At 36.6% G+C, this 20,490-nt stretch overlaps 2 protein-coding genes across 4 annotated transcripts in view; both read left to right on the top strand.

The window, feature by feature from the left end:
• Window positions 1-606: 606 nt before the first annotated feature.
• Window positions 607-20,490, top strand: part of LOC134537069 (transferrin 2) — a 79,760-nt gene continuing 59,876 nt past the window's right edge. The window contains exons 1-3 of one of the 3 annotated variants that reach the window (XM_063377298.1): window positions 660-731; window positions 7,353-7,428; window positions 9,305-14,042. In XM_063377298.1, the coding sequence (XP_063233368.1) occupies window positions 9,313-12,960 (3,648 nt within the window). In that variant the 5' untranslated portion in view covers window positions 660-731; window positions 7,353-7,428; window positions 9,305-9,312 and the 3' untranslated portion in view covers window positions 12,961-14,042. Of the gene's footprint in view, window positions 732-7,352; window positions 7,429-9,304; window positions 14,043-20,490 lie in introns of those variants that run through there. The other 2 variants (XM_063377297.1, XM_063377299.1) reach the window with 2 other exon arrangements.
• LOC134537071 (toll-like receptor 6) lies at window positions 15,502-18,761 on the top strand. The gene has a single exon (XM_063377304.1). It carries the CDS (start codon window positions 15,911-15,913, stop codon window positions 17,180-17,182), a length of 1,272 nt encoding a protein of 423 aa, XP_063233374.1. The 5' UTR covers window positions 15,502-15,910; the 3' UTR covers window positions 17,183-18,761.

The following is a 20,490-nucleotide window of genomic DNA, read 5'->3' as shown; positions in this document are numbered from 1 at the left end:
CACATGAAAGTTGTGTCTATTCCTTGTGTGAGCAAAGCTGTAGGTTACTAGCTAGTTCAAGAATAAGACTAAATATCAAGTGCACTTTTGCATCATAGAAGCATCATAGGCAAGTGCAAATTATTTTATAGCAATTACACATCAAACACACAATCATGAAATTTCACTAGAACTATTTTAGGGCAGAACATTGTTAATCTAATCTCGCCTCGCCTCGCGCCAGTGGGATGGGTTATGGCGGCGGCGGTAGGAGCGCAAGGACGGGTAGGCGACGAGGGATGACGAGATGAGAATGGATCATCGACAGACTGAACGAGCGGGAGGGGGAACAGGAGCAACACTGGCAACGTCAGCCACGTTTCCTGCTCGCTGAACCCTGCAGCGACCCGCGGTGCCGGCAAGACGAGTCGCGTTCCCTTTCGTTGCAGCCCGGTTGGGAACCAGTCTGGAAACGCCATTGGCTACGTCCAAGGACACTAAGTTTTTTATTTTATTTTAGAACTGATGCAACGGACGAGCGGGAAGTCGAGGTTTTCCTTTGCGGGGGAAAGATAGCCCCCCCCCCCCCCCCCCCCCCCCCCCCCCCCCCCCGTCCCGTCCCGCGCCTGTAGCAACCATGTTATTGTCAGTTGCGTTTTTGGCGTTAGGTGAAGTGAGTTCGTGTCGCTGTGTCGTGGACCTACCAGACAACCCTCTTTCAGTCTCGGATGTCGCCGGAAGCGGTGTTGCAGGTAATAAAACGTCTCCCACTTACCCGAGAAATGCGATAATTGGCATGGAACATTACTGACACCAACCTTTACTGGATAAAATTATGTTTTCACGGGAAAACAGGGGAAATTTTTGAGATTATAATCACGGCTTACCCCCACCCCCGCCTCATAAAATGTATTCCAGCTTCTATATTCGCAACTGCAAAGTTTTATTGAGAAGATCTCGTCACTTGAAGCTTCTAGCAAATAATTCAAAAGGATCTGCCCACATAAAGGTATTCTACTTTTTTTTTTCAGTTGGCAACAATAATTGTCTGTACAATTCACGACTGTACGACATTTGACGAGCTTTAGCCTAAATTGTTGAATATGAAAACTTCTCGAGAATTATTAAGCAGATTTTGCTACAAACAGTATTTGAGTAAGCTATTAACATCTTGGATTAAAGTTTCCTTTTTAATTGCGAATGTACAGTTTAAACGTTTTAATTTTTTGATGAGTATAATATATGTTGAAATTTTTAAAGTAGCCTTTTTTTTTTTTTTACTTTTTTTAAATATAGGTTCACTCGTTTGTGGGATTTGACCTCAAACATCCCTTCCTTGGGGTACTTCGCCCCCAAAGAGGATACTATAACAGCTTTTGTCCCTGAACTTCCCCTAGGAGGGCTACACTCTCAGATAAGGGCTTCATCCAAGACTTTCATCCCCCCCCCCCCCAAACACGACACGAGGGAGCTTGGTTCCGAAACCTCCCCTTGGGGAAGCTGCAACTCCCTATTGAGGACTCCAGTCTCAAAATTCTCTCGGAAGTATTTCGCTCCCAAACGTCTAGGCATTGAGACTTCGCTATTAAAATTCGCGGACCGTTAGGTGTTTGGCCTTCAAATTCGTTCCTAAACTTGACCTGGGGGGTGCTTCGTTCTCCAAATATGCCCTAGATATTGCCCCTAAACATACATGTGAAAGGGCAAAGTCCTTGCCACATGGAGTTTTATGTATAGATTTGTGCACAGATTGATAATTTTTTGTATGGTCTGAATTGACAGAGTAATCAATTTGGCAAGCACATTGCCACATTCAACATAAGCATGCCTTTTTAAAATTATTCTTCTAACTGTACAATGAGTATGGAGAAAACATATTATGTGCTTTAAATCTAAGTTCGGCATTTCGATCGGGCGGATGTCCATTCATGTAGACGTCAAAGTAGATTTTGGGCTCGTACTCTCTAGAGTCGCCGAAAGTATTTTGGCCGAAATTCATTGCGTATCTAAATAGGTAGGTTTAAGAATTTCACAATACCGTAAAATGGGGTGACTTGGTACATTTTTTAACTTTCATCACTTCCAGCTCTTAACACAATTGCACTACAATCAAAGTTATCACTTAAAAAATTGAGTCTTCAGTTGATATATTCAATGTACAAAACTCATTTTGATTAAGAAATATCTTATATAGATTTTTCCTTAAAATAAGCTTGTATCAAATCACCCCATGAGTTGGGATGACTTGATACAGACTTCAATTCGTAGCGTTGTATCAAGTTAAACAGTTCCAGGGGTGACTTGATGCATGAAAAACATTTCAAAGTAGTGAAGTAGGTACTGACTTCCTGTGTATAAAACACAAAGTAGGTATACTTTAAAATATACAATAAAACTAATTTTTTTAATGTTTTGTTGTTTTCTTTAATGTATTTACACTGAGATACAAATTTACATTATTTATTTTACATTATTCAACATGCAGATGATTCAAAACACTCATACACTACAATCCTCAACATTAGGCCACACAAATGTGTCTGAGTTGGTTTTGTATTTTCTCATAAATTTTACCTCAACAGTTCTTTTACTTCTTGTGTAGGTTACACTGATACTTGTCACCACGGCTACAAACAATTTCTTCATTCCGCAATTTTTCCTTTTTGTTGCTGACATTTCTATCACAAGATAATCCCCATGTGTGATGTCCTGGTAACTTACACGGTGAAATTCTTGTCCCCGAGTTGCAACATCACGATTTGCACCACTTGAACTAATTTCACTGTCACTAGATTGTTGATGATTTATGTTGATGTCATTACAGTCAACCTCTTCTGGAGGTACATCTTGATTTTCTAAGATGGTGACACTTCTACCTGGCTGTACATCTAATCTGTTCTTTTTTTTTTTGGGGCCCTTATTCGAGCCGTTCTTACTTTCATTACCATATCTCATGGTTTTCAGCAGACTGACAAGGGATTTCTCCAATTCGGAATTAGGTGTACTGTTTCCTGAACTAGTGTAGGAAGGAATTTGGTCCAACACTTTCTGGCGATTCAGAGGAACTATCCCACATTTCTCAAAACCTACTTTTTTGAGGTGTAGTTTCACATATTTTGTCCAACAACTTCTTCAACATTGAAGGAAATTTATCTTTTGGAACTGCTACTCTGTTGCCCTTTAATTTCCACTCAAACAGGAGTTCTCGCCAATGGCGTTTGAATGGTATAAAAAATGAAACATCCAATGGCTGGGAAAGGTGTGTTGAGTTTTTGGCAAGCAAATGAACCTAATGTCATTTTCAGCACACTTTGTTATTACATACTGAGAAATGTGTGATGATAGATTATCTCCAATCATAGCACAAGGTGCATCTTGCTTTTTGAGGTAAGGAAGAGCTATGGAGGAAAACCATTCCTCAAAGGTCTTCTGATCAATCCATCCCGATTTTGTGTTTTCGTAACGAGCTCCCTTAGGACCATTGGTTGTCCAAGTGTCTCACAAATGAAGTGATCGGTAAATTACAAAGGGAGGCAGAAGAGTTCCATTAGCAGCACATGCCATCATTATTGATGTGAATGCTTTGGATGAATTTAAAATCAAATCTGGATGTTTGCAACCTCTTTTAACCACCACCTTCTTTCTGCATTGTTCATCAGATAGGTTAGTCTCGTCATAGTTTATAAGGGATGCTGGTTTTACCCCCTCTAAGGCATCTTGGAAATTGTCAAAATATATGTTCACAATTTCTGGTGAAACTGCAGCCCTGCAATGTTGTATGTTGTCAGCCAGCCTCCGTGACAGTACCTTATGACGACTGAGAAAAGAATTCGCCCAGTCAATCCCTGGCATGTTATTTTTGAAGCATCTTTCTTTGGACAACACAGTTTGGCCACCAATGTTTTTACCATTCCTACCATGTAAGACTCTGAACAATTTCATTTTGTCAATGCTGTACTTTTCAGCTGAAGCACGAATGCTTAAACTACCTTTTCTTATCTCCTCTAGTGCTGCATTCAAGTTTTCAAGATGACCACTCCCATAGGGCTTTGCATCTGGCCTTCTCTTGTATGTCCTTGGCATTTCCTGCAATGTATCAAGTCACCCCAAGTTAGACACAGATTTATGTTTATAACTATCGAAAAAATATGGCTATTAAAGAAACCTTTTGTACTTGGTAAATTGTTAGTGTAAGATGCAACTATACTTACCAGCTAATATTTTTGGTGCACATTAATTATTTATCCACACTCAATCACAAATTTTCAGGTATACAGAAAAACAATCTATATTGTTCTTTGTTTAGACAGTAACAGTAGGACCAACATGAACTACTAACCTGAAACATTTCCCACTAAGAAAAAACTTATTTCATTCTGATTCATGCAGATATAAAATTTCCCATTATAAAGAAACTTTATAAATTGTGTAATTATTTTAAAAACACTATACACTTTGTCTCATGTCACCCCACTGTCTCGAGTCACCCCGTTTTACGGTATCTAGTTCAGATTTTGAGTTAGTGATTAACAACAATGGAAGAAATATAAGCAAATACAAACGGTATTTCTATTAACGTAAATACACTTTATGGACTCGATTTAATACTGAAGAATAAGTGGCAGGTTGGTAGGCCTGTACTGCACGCAATCTTACCAAGTGGAACTTTAAGCACAACGGATTGCTGATCACTATGTTGACAGCAAGTTTGAAGTATAACAATGAATAGAGTCAACATTTATAGTTGTTATTTCGCTTTTTGGTTTGCAATATGTGTTGGCAACATATTTTGCCAAAATTGTTGCGCCAGTGTAACGTGGTTTAATAGTTTCACAAATCGTCATGGAGATAAGATTGTTGGTCTTTTAATGTTGATATGCCTGCTGAGTTTGATGACTGTGGATTACCTTTAAGTTAGGAACATAACGAAGACTCAAATGAAAATAAAAAATGGGTGCGTGTAATTATGTACGCGCGTGAGAAGTTATACTTCTTTGGCATCATTAAAAAATGTTTTTAATTGCATGCAAATATTAAATTATAATAAAATAATAATTAAGGGCTGGAAAAATATAGTCAACACAGTGAATAAAGTTCATTTTAAATTTGAATAATTAAATAAATATAATTTAGAGAATATCAAATATATGACATAATTAGTACTAAATATTATATGATTTTAATTTTAAATATTTATTATTGATTATTAATATTTATAAAGAAAATATATAAATTTATTAATAAATTCAAAAATTAAATTTAAGCTTATTCATTTTTTAAATATATTTTATTTTCTTAATTTAATATTCACAATTTTTATTTTTATCAAAAAGTTATCATTAAATTTGTTCATTAATTTTTATAAATATTTATTATTTATTCAATTTAATAATGAATTTTAAAAATTAATATTTTAATTTGATGTACGATTTTAAATTTTTTACAAATTTTTGATTAAATGTTTTATTAAATTTATTTCTTTATTTTGTAAATATTAAATAACCAATTATAAATATTTAACGTTAATAATTTAATATTTAGAATTAATTATATTAAATAATAATATTTTAATTTATATCAATAAATAAAACATACAGATAGTTAATCTCAATTATATTAGAGTACATGAAAAAGCATAAAAACATAATTTTTTTGACTAATATTTACGAATAGTAAATATTATTAATCAATAAATATTCAATTTATATCACTACTGAATATAACTTATTAGCACGAATATATTTCGCACTTGAATGAAACTAAAACACGTGTTGTGAATGTAGAAACTATAAACATGTGGATAAATAATTATTATAAATATGAAAACAGTGATCAGAGGCGATGAGCGTGCAAACATGCGCGATTAATAGAGGTTATAAGTTATATTTCTATTTATTTGGTAGCTTTTTTTTCGAGACTTAATGAGCGCTTTAGCGGGCAGCTTCAACCTGTTAATTTTGTGTTACAGTGATGCGCGCGCATCTTAAAATTTCACTCTGATCATTTTTTCATAAAGCGCCTAAAGAAGTATAACATCAAAAAGGCACGAACGTTTTTCCTTTATCTAAAATTTGGCCCTGTTTGAGGTATAACCGATGTAGGTTAGAAATAAGTTAGAGAACAGAAATTTAAGACGTAGCCAACTTCGATATTGTGGAGCATTCAGTATTTTCATAGTTCTTATCGTTTTGCCACGGTAGACCTCCGAAAAACGTTCTGCAACGACTTTGTAGATGCGACGCAAATTTTATTTCGACCATAGGTTGAAAATTGAAAATTTCAAATTTTTGAATTAATTTCGTTTATGGACAGAGTTTATGAGTCGATCAGAATTCAAGTTCTAATTCTTCTGGATGTATTAGAATTGGTATCGGTGAGCGAGTAGGTTCCACAAGGGGTTATATATGTTTAAAATTATGTATTTAATGTGATTATATATGCTATCTAAATGCGAGTAAGTAGATGTTAATGCCAGCAAGATGAATACCGGTGTAAAAAGAATAGTGGAATTACAAAACGAAAAGGCATAGGGAGACAATATAAGCTTGAAGCGGGTTGCAGCCATAAATGACACGAACACTAAAGTTGATTCATGTGACTTGAAACAGGTAGCCACAAAAATGAATAACATCTCCTATTTATGTGACTGTACTTTGGCTGTATAGCAAAATAAAAATACATATAGAGAAGTCACCAAGAAACCGACTACTCGGAAACAGACTGAAGCAGTTGTACTACAGACTGAAGCAACTATGCTACAGACTGATGCAACTGTTCTACAGACTGAAGCAACTATACTATAGGCTGAAGAAATTGTACTACATACTGAAGCAACTATGCTACAGGCTGAAGCGACTTTACTACAGGCTGAAGCGCTCGACTACAAGCTGAACACACATTAATACGCGTACCATTAAATTTTTGTGTCCCATTTTTCTTAACCAATAATTTTTTTATTATTTCATCAACAGCATTGTATCTAACCATCTATCAATATTTCATCATTAAAATTTGTGAAGGTAGTATGAAAAAAAAGGCTTAAAATCTAATCAAGCAAACACTATATAGTTAATATACAAAAAATGGCCACGTGAGAAAAATTATCGAAAAATAACGTGGACAAAAGTGTACGAAATGTTCCCTTGATGTATGACTTGAGGTATAACCGACGCGGTGGATAAACGTCAAACATTCCCGGAATCGGCATTTTGTACAATAGCCAGAACAATTACGACGGCGCAGTTTTTTTTCTTTCATTCCGCCACTGTGCCGGGCTGGCGACTTGGCAACACTGGTTTTCCCCCTCCCGGCGCGCTAGCCCCAAGCAGTCCGTGCAGCCTTGGAGACTATCCTCGCTCTGTCACTGTCTCCAGCCGGCCAGATCCAGCCGCGACTCTCAGCGAGGCAGCTGCGAGGACTAGCGACCATCCTGATCGCTGCTTCCACGAGGTGTGTAGTCTTCCGCTCTCCATGTTCTTGTTCTTGTTCTTTTACTTCTTGCTGTACTTATTGTTCTTCTTCACAGACCATAATGGTGGACACGGGAGAATATATATATATATATATATATATATATATATATATATATTGAATGAAACTAAAACATATATATATATATATATATATCGGATGGGGAAAGGAAAATGTGTGTGTAATTAAAAATAAATAAAAAAGTTAAATTTTGAAAACGTGTATCTAAAAAAATCTTACATTACTGTAATTACACTAACGCACTGACACGTGGGCCTACAGCTACATTAGTAGCCGTAGGCGATGTGGCTTCTCACACAGGAACATGCTGTCTTCACGACTGTTCCCCCTCCTCGCTGGTCCGTCGAGGGGAAACTATGTTACTTTGGCGGGGGGGAGGGGGGGGGGTAATTTTTGTCTGACCCCCTACCTATTACTTAAGAGCAATCTTTTAAAAGTGAAAACTTCTTTAGCCGCGTTGAGCTTTTTTTGGTAGGGGCAAAACTTATGGGTTCGCGTCACCGACATGCTAGTGACATGTTGCGCCAGACTGGCGAATCGCAGCGGCCTGTGTACATGTATATGCATATATACACTAATACAAGTTATAGGTATACTCGACTGTATCATGTGCGGCTTGGACTCTTTTTTGGATGGGTAAAAATCTTTTGAGTTCACATCACCGACATTCTGTAGTAGCAGTAAGTGAAGTTAAATTGACCATGTGAATACATGACCTAGGTCTGACATCAGTGGTAAGTCACAGCTAGGAAAATAATTTTTACGTAATTTTTACATACGTACCACAGACATCCGTTGTGACCACAAAATGATGTTTGGATAAATGATATCAAACTGACATCGTACTGATATAATACCAAAATCATTTTCTTACGTACATTTGATGTAGAAATGATGACATATTACACATTTAAATACAAAGTTTTAAGTTTTCACTTCTGTTGACAGTCCGATGGCTGACTATTTTTTTTTTTTAAATGCCACAATAAAAAAAAGAGTAGACTGTGAATATTACCTTGGCCAAACCTGTAAATGTGAACTGCACGTATTATGACTTAAATGTGTGTGATGGTTTGACGTAAGATGCCTTGATACATTAACTTAACTAGATAAAGTTAGAAAATTCTGTTGGTGAAATGGGCCCGTGAAGAAAATGTTTACCCCCGCACAGTTTTAGACAAATTAAGTTTTAGAATGGTGGGACGCCCAAGTTACAAACAGTACAGAGTGGGTCTTTTAAGAGAGGTCCTTTGGAACGTGTTTGAAGAGTGATTGTATGCAGAAAGTACGGTAGACACTGTGCAGTGTGACAATAACCTGGCAAGAGGAGGTGCTGGAAAGTCCCCCCTTCTAGGCAGGTTGTTATGCTGCTCGGCATTCACTCAATCACTCAATCACTCATTCCTTCAGTGCATTTGGCGCCGAACCGGAGCGGTGGTTGTTCGCAACAACTAGTCGGCATGACTCCTTACGTAGCGCCTATTTGGGACCCGATAGTTTTGGAACAAACACTTGGGTGTCCCGTTGTCTTTTTGTGACACTTCGTACGATGAAAAACATTTGAAATACGTCAATGCACATGGCAGATTTCATGTAAGACTCTAAAAATTGTTGCATCAAAGGAATAATCACCAACCGTGGATCTTAAATGAAAACACAATTATTAAAAACATTACACACTGGTTTTTCGCTTACATTCCAAGATTTATCGAATTAAGTCTCATTTTCTCAGAAAAAAGATGCTATATTTTATGAATAAAAATAAGTTATGTGTTATCAGCTGTCACTTGAGATGTCGATTTGACATTTGTGTTTTTGTTTTGTATTTTTCCAGGCTTAGAAATGCTACTCGTCATACTCTCGTTTGTATTTCTTCAGCCGCACGTTCTTGCTCAGATACGACATGGCTGCAATGTGACCAGAGAGAGTGACGACATCGTCGTTACATGTGATAGGCTGTCTCTACAGGAAGTACCACCAGACCTACCTGGGAACATCACCAAGTTGAGCCTCAGCTTCAATCAGCTCACGGGATTAACTGACCAACTTATAACAAACGACTGTGGCCTGACCCACAACATTTCTCAGTGGTGTAGCCGGTTTCCAAACATGACATACCTAGATTTCTCTTATAACACTATTAAAAAAATTTCACTTTATTCTTTCACAGATATGGTGTTTCTGTCGACAATTGATCTCGGAAACAATAAAATCGAGGATCTCCCATCACACATATTCAGCAGTAACAGGTTTTTGGTTTACATTGACGTTTCAGGAAACAATATCAAGTTCATACACCCTGAAGTCTTCAAAAACCTTCACTATTTACGGTCGCTCTACATATCCAATAATCACATCGTTGACTTTCAACCCGAGACGTTTGACGGCCTCCTGAGCTTGCGCTCTCTGTTCCTGAACAACAACTCCATATCTAGACTTAGTCCCGAGCTCTTCAAGAACCTTAGCAACTTGAAATACTTCAATGTGGACCGCAATCGATTGCAGTGCATCGCACAAGAAATTTTTGAGCAGTTGCTGCATTTAAAAACTTTAAAAGCATCAAACAATCAGATAAAACTTTTAAGTCCAGCGATATTTTCCAATAATTTGAACCTGGAATATGTCGACTTCAGTCATAACTTGGTATGGAAACTATCAAAATACACATTCTTGGACTTGATAAAAATGATTGAAATTGATTTCTCCTTCAATCGTTTCGAATGGTTGTATCTGAGCTATCTACCTGTTTCATTCAAAAGTCATAATAAAATTAAAATGCTCGACATGGATACAGGTATATGCCTGAACCAGATAGGAGTAAAAAAACCATGCTTTTCCTCTATTGATAATATTTTAAAAGGAAAACAAAAATTTCATTACATTAATTTCTCCCATAACAATATCAGAACCATAAAATATAGTGATACTAAATTTTTTCATTCATTAGAGCTTGCTAACATTTCTTTTGCAGGCAACTATGACCTTAATCTAGAGGTGTCGTTTTTTAGAAAAGAAAGGTTTATAATATATCTAAATTTAGATAGAACTAACCTGAATTGGAAGAATTTTACACTCATCAATGAGATGTTGGAACTACCGTATTTAAAAATACTAAGTGTCGTAGGCTCTGGTGTTTGTGAATCTTATACAAAACATGTGCTGTCATCTATTTTTAACCCTAACAAGCGTATCAATGTTATATGTGATAGACATATGAGTAAAGACTTATTAACAAACACAGAAATGCTTAAGAACACAGGTGGGTCGTACATAATTGAGCACAGGAATGAGGCGGGCTTTTTAAATTCTACCGAAAATGTTAATATTACAAAATGTCTAGAAGACGGTGCTTCCTATAACGCAAGTATTTTGTGTAGTTTTGAATGTGAATGCTATGAGAATAGCTCTGTTAAACTGAAAAAATTAGACGCATTTCGGTTTCAACATTCATGTGCCTACACGCTAGACTGTTCTTATTATTCATTTACCGCTCTACCAGTCATAGAATCGAATTTTTCTTGCATTTTTTTTTCGCACAATAATATCAAAAGGATTGAAGATAAGTACTTTAAGTTATTTTATAAGACAAGAATTTTGGATTTGTCTTATAATTTGTTAATTGACTTACCGGATGAAGTATTCAATCCTTTGATTAGTTTAGAGGTTCTCTACCTCGATAATAACAATCTTACTAGTCTAAATCCAGTCCTTTTTAAACATCTGAGGAACCTTGAAAGGCTCACTCTCCATGGTAATAGTATATCTTCTTACAATGCGCATGCTTTTAGTAATGCATCGCGTCTAAACTTTATGTCAATTGACTTTGCTAACTTGGAAAATCTTCATGATGTTACTTTTCAAAACCTTTCGTATCTAAGGTACTTGATCATGCGTGAAAACACGATTAAAGCAGGTCCGAAGAACATTGTCAATGCCGCATTTTTAAAAAACCTTTGTGCAGTTCAATCATTGAGTGCTGTTGGATTTAACTTAAGCGGAAGTTTTAATGGATCAGTCTTGTGTTCAAAATCTTTGAAACACTTGTACCTTGAAGGTAATTATTTACCTGTTCTTACTGACGACATCTTTAGGGGTCATGGTGACTTGGTAAATATTTTGTTGCCTAATAACGACATTCAGAGTCTTGGAAATTATGCTTTTAGAAACTTGACAAAAATCTCACTAATGGATCTTTCGTATAACTCGATTAAGGTTCTTCCTAGATGTGTGTTTTCAGGCCTGCAGCAACTCAGTAACCTCAAATTAGCTCATAATAAAATATCCTGTGTTTCTACGGCAATGTTTCAAAACTTAACGATGCTAAGAATTCTCGACCTTAGCTACAATGATATTGCGGGGATTGACCCGAGTATTTTTAGTATGCTTAATCATTTAAGGGTTTTATTTTTAAACAGTAATAACATTACGATTGGAGGTGGAACATATTCGTTAAACGAATGCAAGAAAATATGCCTACACATAGATAGATTAGGTACCATCCTTAAATTAAATATTAATGTCACTGATTCTGAGTATATGACACAGAGAAAACCAAACATTGAGGTAATAAGTATTTCAAATAATGCTTTTCAAATTATTGACGATACCATGTTTAATAATAATCGATTCGTAAAGCGCATCAGAGCATCTTATAATAGAATTCGTCAAATTCACAATGATACTTTTAAAAATACCAGAGAGCTTGAAAAATTAGAATTGGACAGCAATGAACTAGTTGTAATAAGTAAGAGTCTATTCAAAAATCTAACTCGCTTACAATTTTTAGCATTGCATAGGAATCGTCTAGAATATATAGAACACGGTGCATTCACTAGCCTTAAGTCATTGGAGTACCTTTATCTTTCACACAACAGACTCAAAACATTTGACCTGACTTATTTTCCCGGGTTTTTGAAATTGATAGCACTGAGAAATAATTACATTACAATAAATATCTCACGTCCTCTTGAAAACAGGTTTTTGGAAACAATTTTTTTCGGTTATAATCCACTGACGAATGCGGTTGCAAACGAATTGTTGTCTTTGCCATCGCTTAATAATTTGCAGTTACAGAACACAAACGTACACGAGTTCAGCGCAGATGCATTCAAGAACACCACACGCCTGACGATTCTTAATCTGACAGCAAGCTGTGTCCACTCTCTGTCGGGCCGCCATTTCCACAACTTGCGGAAACTTCTCGTCCTGGACATGAGCAGGCCTAGAACTCACGGCTGTGCTCCGGGAACAGACAATGTTCTGAGCTGGAAGAACATCACCCTGATAAACTCTTGGTTCGAGCATCCGTACCTTCAGCACCTGATCCTCACCGGCCATGACATATGCAAGGACTGGAACCAAGTGATAGACGACGTCTTCTTGTCTGAAACGTGGAAAATCGTCGTTTGCTCAGAAGAAGCCGAACCGCCGGGAAATTTTTTAAGTTCAGACGGACGTTTATTTTTAAGCACGACTTATACATACTGGTAATGCTATATTATTATCTTTGTTGATGGTGTTAAGGGCCAATCTTTGCAAAATAAGTATGGGTGTGTGTATATATACCTAAATATAATGTGGCACCAAGAATGTGCTTTTGAATCTATAAGCAGTTTTGAAATTGTTAAAAAATGTCACTAATTTGTTATCAATAAAAAAATCCGAAAATACACATCCTTCATGAAAATCTGGGCTACTTCAACTACCCACTTAAACTGTTTTACTGAAAAGTGTTATTCGAGAATCCTCTACATTCTTCAATCGTGTTATCGAGTTCAAACAAATTCACTAAACCGAATTTCGAGTAATGGTTTTAGGCACTTAGATGCTTGGTAGTTACACTTCTGCACATTGTGCAATTTAAATAATAATAATAATAATCCAAGTGAAGTATTTTAGGCACAATGCAATTTAAATAATCGTATATTGAAAAAAAAAAGTGCAAATCCATGACTACTGTTTGGGAAGTCTCGAAGTCTCAAAGTACGGTGGCAGGAGACAAACCACGATCAAAGTCCCGTGACACGAGACAAACCACGATCAAAGTACCGGGACACGAGACAAACCACGATCAAAGTCCCGTGACACGAGACAAACCACGATCAAAGTACCGGGACACGAGACAAACCACGATCAAAGTACCGGGACACGAGAAAAATAACGATCAAAGTACCGGGACACGAGACAAACCACGATCAAAGTACCGGGACACGAGACAAACCACGATCAAAGTACCGGGACACGAAACAAACCACGATCAAAGTCCCGTTACGTCCCGGGACTTCGAGACTTCTCAGAATAAAATTATAATCGAGTCCATTTTTGGCGAGATGAATCAGTAAAAAAAAAAAAAAAAAAAAAAAAAAAAATTAATTTTGGTAAACATCAAATAAAACTTTAACATTTGTAACATTAATTATAGCCTAAAAAATTCGTAAGTTTAATTCTTATTATCACAGGTCCAGTTATTAGGTAGTAACATTTTCTAATTGTAAAATAGACTTACAATTAGTAATCATACTCATATTAAACTTGCAGTATTTAAAGTGGCTCTTCATATCTAATAATCACATCGTTGACCTTCAATCCGAGACTTTTGACGGCCTCCTGAGCTTGAACATCCTGTGGCTGAACAATAACTCGATATCAAGACTTAGTCCCGAGCTCTTCAAGAACCTTAGCAACTTGCAAAAATTCTTAGTGAACCACAATCGATTGGAATGCATCGAGCAGGAAATTTTTGAGCAGCTGCCGCTTTTACAAATTTTTAAAGCATCAAACAATCAGATAAAACTTTTAAGTCCAGCAATATTTTCAAATAATTTGAACCTGCATTATGTTGACTTAAGTAATAACTTGATATGGGAACTATCAAAATACACATTCTTGGACTTGATTAAAATGAGCGAAGTTCATATCTCTTTCAATCGTCTTGAGTGGTTGTACCTGAGCGCTCTACCTGTTTCATTTAAAAGTCATAATAATATAGTACTACTCGACATGGATACAGATTTATGTCAGGTCAATATAGGAACGAAAAATCTATGCTTTAACAATTTGGATAATGGTATTGCAAATAAAGCTTTTCATTCACTCGATTTTTCCTATAATAATATCAGAACCATAAAATATAGTGATACTAAAATGTTTCATTCATTAGAGCTTGCTAACATTTCGTTTGCAGGCAACTATGACCTTAATCTTGAGGTGCCTTTTTTCAGAAAAGAAAGGTTTTTTACTATTATAAACCTAGATGGAACTAACTTGAATTGGAAGAACTTAACACTCATCAATGAAATGTTAGAACTACATCTTTTAAAAATTTTAAGTGTTATAGGGTGTGGTGTTTGTGAGTTTTATACAAAACAGTTGCTGAACGCTGTATTCAACCCTATAAAGCGTGTCGCTGTTATTTGTGAAGGACATATGACTGAATATTTTAATACAAATACACGAATGCTAAGAAACACGAGCAGTTCGATTAGTATTGAGGAAAGGAGCAGAGTGGGCATTATAGATTCTACAGACAATGATAATATTACACAAGGTTTGGAAGAAAGTTCTTCCTATAATACAAGTGGATTTTGTAGTTTTGAATGTGAATGCTATGCGTTTAGCATATTACAAATATACAATATTATTAAATTTAAGATGCATATTTCTTGTCCCAACATACAAGACTGTTCGTATTATTCTTTTACCGTCCTGCCAGAATTAAAGTCGAATTTTCATTGCATGTTGTTCTCGCACAATTCTGTAAAAAATGTCGATGATGAGTACTTTAAGTTATTTTATGAAGTAGTACTTTTGGATTTGTCACACAATTGGTTAAACGATTTGTCGGATCAAGTTTTTAATCCTTTGACCAGTTTAAAGGCTCTTCATCTCGATAATAATAATTTAACCAGTCTAAAACCAGGTGTTTTCAAACACTTGAGTAAGCTGAAAATTCTCACGCTCCATGGTAACAGTGTATATCTTCTTACGATGCGAATGTGTTTGCAGAAACACTGCTTTTAGAAATGATTTCAATTGACTTTGATAACTTGGACAATCTTCATGATGCTACTTTTCAAAAACTTTCCATTCTTAGTTCATTGCACAGCGTGAAAACACAAAAAAATTAGATCATAAGAACATATTAAAAACTGAAATTCTAAAAAAAAATTGTGTACTCAATTCATTGCATTTGGTTGGATTTAATTTAAGCGAACTTTTTAATAGCTCATTTTTATGTTCAAATTATTTGAAAATTATTGTTCTGGAAGGTAATTATTTACCTGTTCTTACAGGCAACATTTTCAGAGGTATTGATGGCATCGAAATAATTCTTTTTCCGGATAATGGCATTCAAATTCTGGGTCATGATACTTTTAGAAATTTGACAACTGTTAAATATGTTGATCTTTCGGTTAACTCGATCAAGGTTCTTCATACCTCTATGTTTTCCGACATGCAACAACTAAAGTTTCTCAATGTGTCTCATAACAAAATATCTTGTATTTCTGCTGCAATGTTTCAAAATTCAATGTTGCTGGAATCTCTTGATATTAGTAACAACAGAATAGTGGTAATAGACTCAAACATTTTTAGAATATTTTATAACTTAAGAAGGGTATTTTTAAACAATAATAATATTACAGTTGTAGGTGAAACACGTTCGTTAAATGAAAACAAGAACACTTGCATCCATGTATATGGATTAGGTAACAGCCAAGAATTAGATATCAATGTTACTGACATTGAATCAGCACCTCGGAGAAAACAAAGCATTGAAGAAATAGATTTGTCAAACAATGCTTTAGAATTTTTGGACAATTCCATGTTTAAACATAATACATTCTTAAAGAATATCACAGCCTCTTATAATTCAATTCATCAAATTAATAATGGCACTTTTAATAACACAATAGATCTAAGAATACTACAATTGAACGACAACGAACTAGTTGTAGTAAATGCGAGTCTATTAAAAAATCTAACACGCTTATATTATATAAGGTTGGATAGAAACCGCATAGAATTTATAGAAAAATACACATTTCAAGACCTAATAGCACTAGAGTATCTCTTCCTTTCAAATAACAGACTCAAAACTTTTGATGCAACTTCTTTGCCCATATCTTTGAAAATAATCAAGCTGGACCATAATGATATTATAATAAGCACCTCAAGTGCACTTATTTTAAAGAGTTTGGAAACATTTAATCTCAGTTATAATCCACTGAAGAATGTAATTGTAGACGATTTATTTTATTTGCCATCGCTTGTGTATTTGGGTATAGTTCAGACAAATGTACACGAGTTCAGCACAGATGCATTCAAGAACTCTGCAAGGCTTGCCTTTATGGACCTAGCAAGAAGCTGTGTCCACTCTCTCTCTGGCCGACATTTCCACAACTTGCCACATCTTCTCGTCTTGGATATGAGCAGGCCTAGAACTCACGGCTGTGCTCCGGGAACAGACAATGTTCTGTCCTGGAAGAACATCACCCTGATAAACTCTTGGTTCGAACATCCATACCTTCAGTACCTGATCCTCACCGGCCATGATATTTGCGGGGACATGTACTGGAACCAAGTAATAGACAACATCTTCTTGTCTGAAACATGGAAACTTGTATTTTGCTCAGAAGAATATGAAATACCAAAACTTATTTTAAGTGTAGATGCCAAATCGGTTATATTCTTTCGTACATTTCCCATGGAGTGATAATTGTGTTTGGAAGACAGTTTTTTTTCCACATACATTGATCATCGCAGCTAAGATTTTTAGCGTTACCATAGATCTCTGAACTGCAAAAAGATATTTGTATTTTTACAAGGATAGTCCTTGGAAAATTAATTAATAATATTATATCTTGTAAAACTTAAAGGCAGAGCTTTGTACCATTTGTAATTTTGCTGTTTAACAAGTGATGCTGTTGGCAAATGAGTCTCAGGGATTTTCTTTGTAAAACTACAAAAAAGAAAAATAATATATCCCGTTTGCATGCAAGTACAAATTCTGTTATGAAGTTATTAATAAAGCACTCCAATGCTTTAGAAATTGTAATTAACCTGTGTTCCTGTAGACTTAGTAGGTACTTAAAAAAAAAAAAAAAAAAAAAAGGCCTAGAAACGTACGGGCCATGGCATACGTCAAGAAGACATATGAACAGTGAACAGAGGCGGAACACAGGTAAAATACAAAGAAATTTAGGTGTTAACACCCCAAAAGGTTGGTGGGTGTTAAGGTGGATCGTAATCTATAAAAATATAAATAAAACAATTAAATCTGGTTACTTCTAGATTATTTTAATGGTTCACTTATTTTATTTTGAACAAGCCAGATTTTTCATAATAGGTATGGTAGTTAATACTTTTGGTCACCACTTTAATGACTTACAAACTAGTGACAATATATATTTTTATCAAAATCCACAGGTTCAGTAAACTCAAAGTTTAGTACATTAAATTATAATAGAATTGAATTTTAACACGCGCAGGCCGGCCGCGGATACTTTGATAATTACTTTACAGATTACATTTATTTTAAAGCAAGTTGCACAAACAAGGTTTCAGAGTAATAAAATCAAAAATAAACAATTTTTCATTATTTGGATTGACAAGTACTTTTCATTACTATATTTTATACCTTTTTCTTTAATTGGTAGTTGAATAGTTCGCAAATTGTTCGTAGAGAATTTAAAACTTTAAGATTTCTTACATTGTGTCTTCCAAACATAGACTTAGCTGCATGCGAAGTGCTGACATCCGAACGGCGTGACGGGGCGGATAGCGGACTAAAGTTGACAGCACGATGCATGGAATTTAGATGGCCGAAATCAGGAACTCAGTGCGGGTAGATGTGGTTGTCTACCCATCACTGGGGATGGAAAACCCCACTGTGAAAACAAAAGTTCGCACAGCGTTATTAAGTGGTTATGGCCAGTGGGAAAGTTCTCGGCCACAAAGGGCTCAAGAAAACAGGAAATCAAAAGGGTACTAAAATCTCTACTCACCAAATTGTGGGGTAGGTCGGTGGTACTATCTATCCATGATGGTAGACGTCCACTAGCGCGGTTGCACGCACTTAATTCGCCAGAAAAACACTAACACTAATATGATGTTTAAACTTAAAGTTGTAAGGGGATTTTCCCCTGGTCGTCGCGACTACATCCTATATTCTTTGATGTCCGACTTCTTAGTAGGAGAGACGCGGTCGCGATAGAAGTAGCGCGGCAGATGTAGGATGCTCCCTGTACCACAGTAGATTGTCGACTCTCTCTACTTGAGAGAGTCCCTTAGTTCCTGCATGGGCTCAAAACCGAAAAGGGGGAGGGGGGGGGGGAGAGAGAAACAGAGTGGGCGGAGCTAAGCGGGCCATGGGAGGAAAAGTACCTTGGGATTGGTCAGGGCTTGTGCCACAAGAAAAATATAAAACTCTCTATGAGCGCCATCTTTAGTTGGGACAGGCGCCATGAGATAGCGCACCGAGCGGTGGCGTTGCTGTATGCCGTCTAAGGCAAAGGGGGATTGGAAGGTGGTGTTCCCTGGCGGGAGAAACAGACATTAGCATGCTTAGTTTCGGTTGTGCTCGAGAGATCGCGCACAAGCCTCGTGCGTGGAGCGCAAGCATAGGCGTGGCTTGTTCCTAAAGGAGAGGAGGGGTTGACGAGGGAAGGGGCATGGTCTTGCCTCGGTCATGGTTCCTGGAAGCATAGCAGAAAACCTAAGAGGGCCAGGGGTGGCGGGGAAGACCAGCACATCCGCTCTGCTCGCCAGGGCCTCGAGCCTGGGAAAGCGAGCTAGGCTCGCCTGACGAGGCAGGTACCCCTGCGTGAGAAACAAGGCGGAAGGCACGTCAGGCAGGGAGAGTTATCATGCCTGTTCCTGCATGCCGGTGAGATAAAATTGACTCGGCTAGCCTACGCTGCGTGTAAGCGTCTGCATGTCTCTGCTGAGACGTTGAGACTCTCTAAAACCCACTAGTAAAGTTTTAATATGTATAGCCCTGGGTGGTATAGATGAGAAAATAAATTTTGATGAGGTACTCTAGCTTATGGGAAAGCAAAAATATTTTAATAAATAAAAGTTGAAAAATTGAGCCATTAAATTACTGATTTTCGGCTCAAAATAAACAAACATTCCTCTGGCAATAAGAATCTATATTTGTTAATATATAACATTAATGAAAACCTGTGCTACCTAACCCACCTACTTTACTGTGTTAATTGAGTTCTTTTAGAATACTAAATTACTTAATTCAAGTTCTCGATTACAATCATATACCTTAATCTATTTGCTGTCTATCAGTGCTGGAATTAGATCACTGTTGAAGTGTACACTTATTTGAAACTGTTTCAAGACTGTATTTATGTATATGGTAAATTTCACCAGACAGCATTTAGTTTATATTCTCTTCTATATCAAAGAACAAACTCGAAGGAAAAACAGGATTTTTTTTCCTTCAAAGGTTATTTGGCTGTGATAACTTATTCACCTGGAAATGCCAGCCAGTATATGAATATAACACGGCTGAATCTATATATATTTTTTTCTGGGTATCTTTAATTACCAGATACTTTTTTCTGAAGAGATCTCTTACGATTAATACTCTGTTTAAAATGTTCACCGAAAATTTGACGACACACTTTGGTGCACAGGCCGTTATGGCATCTCGCTGCTTCGCACTGGCGTGTGCACGGAGTGACGTGGTGGCCCGAACGGGTTCAGTGCGCCAAAAGTGCAGCTTGGTGCAACGCCACGATCGGCCGACACCGCCGAGGGATCGATTGCCGCCCCGAGCTGTAATCGACTAGAACTATAACTGTACTTCTTTATTATCGTGTCATGCAATCAAGGAATGTTTGACATTGGTGGGTACAATATTAATTATGTATTAAACTGTAACGTCTGTCACGTCACATTTGGTGGCACTTGTTTTTGTGTACCGGCATGGTGTTACTTACCGTTAGCTGTGTGGTGGCGCGAGACGTAAACTCAAATATGGTGTCTGTGGATCTAGGAGCATGGGCG

Source organism: Bacillus rossius, chromosome 11 (assembly GCF_032445375.1).
Source record: "Bacillus rossius redtenbacheri isolate Brsri chromosome 11, Brsri_v3, whole genome shotgun sequence".
Classification (NCBI taxonomy): domain Eukaryota; kingdom Metazoa; phylum Arthropoda; class Insecta; order Phasmatodea; family Bacillidae; genus Bacillus; species Bacillus rossius.
Note: the sequence above shows the minus strand (reverse complement) of the source record. Positions and strands in the feature narration are given on the sequence as shown.

Excerpts from the sequence above, each read along its gene's own strand:
- LOC134537071 (XM_063377304.1), top strand. The coding sequence starts at position 15,911 with ATGTTTTCCGACATGCAACAACTAAAGTTTCTCAATGTGTCTCATAAC.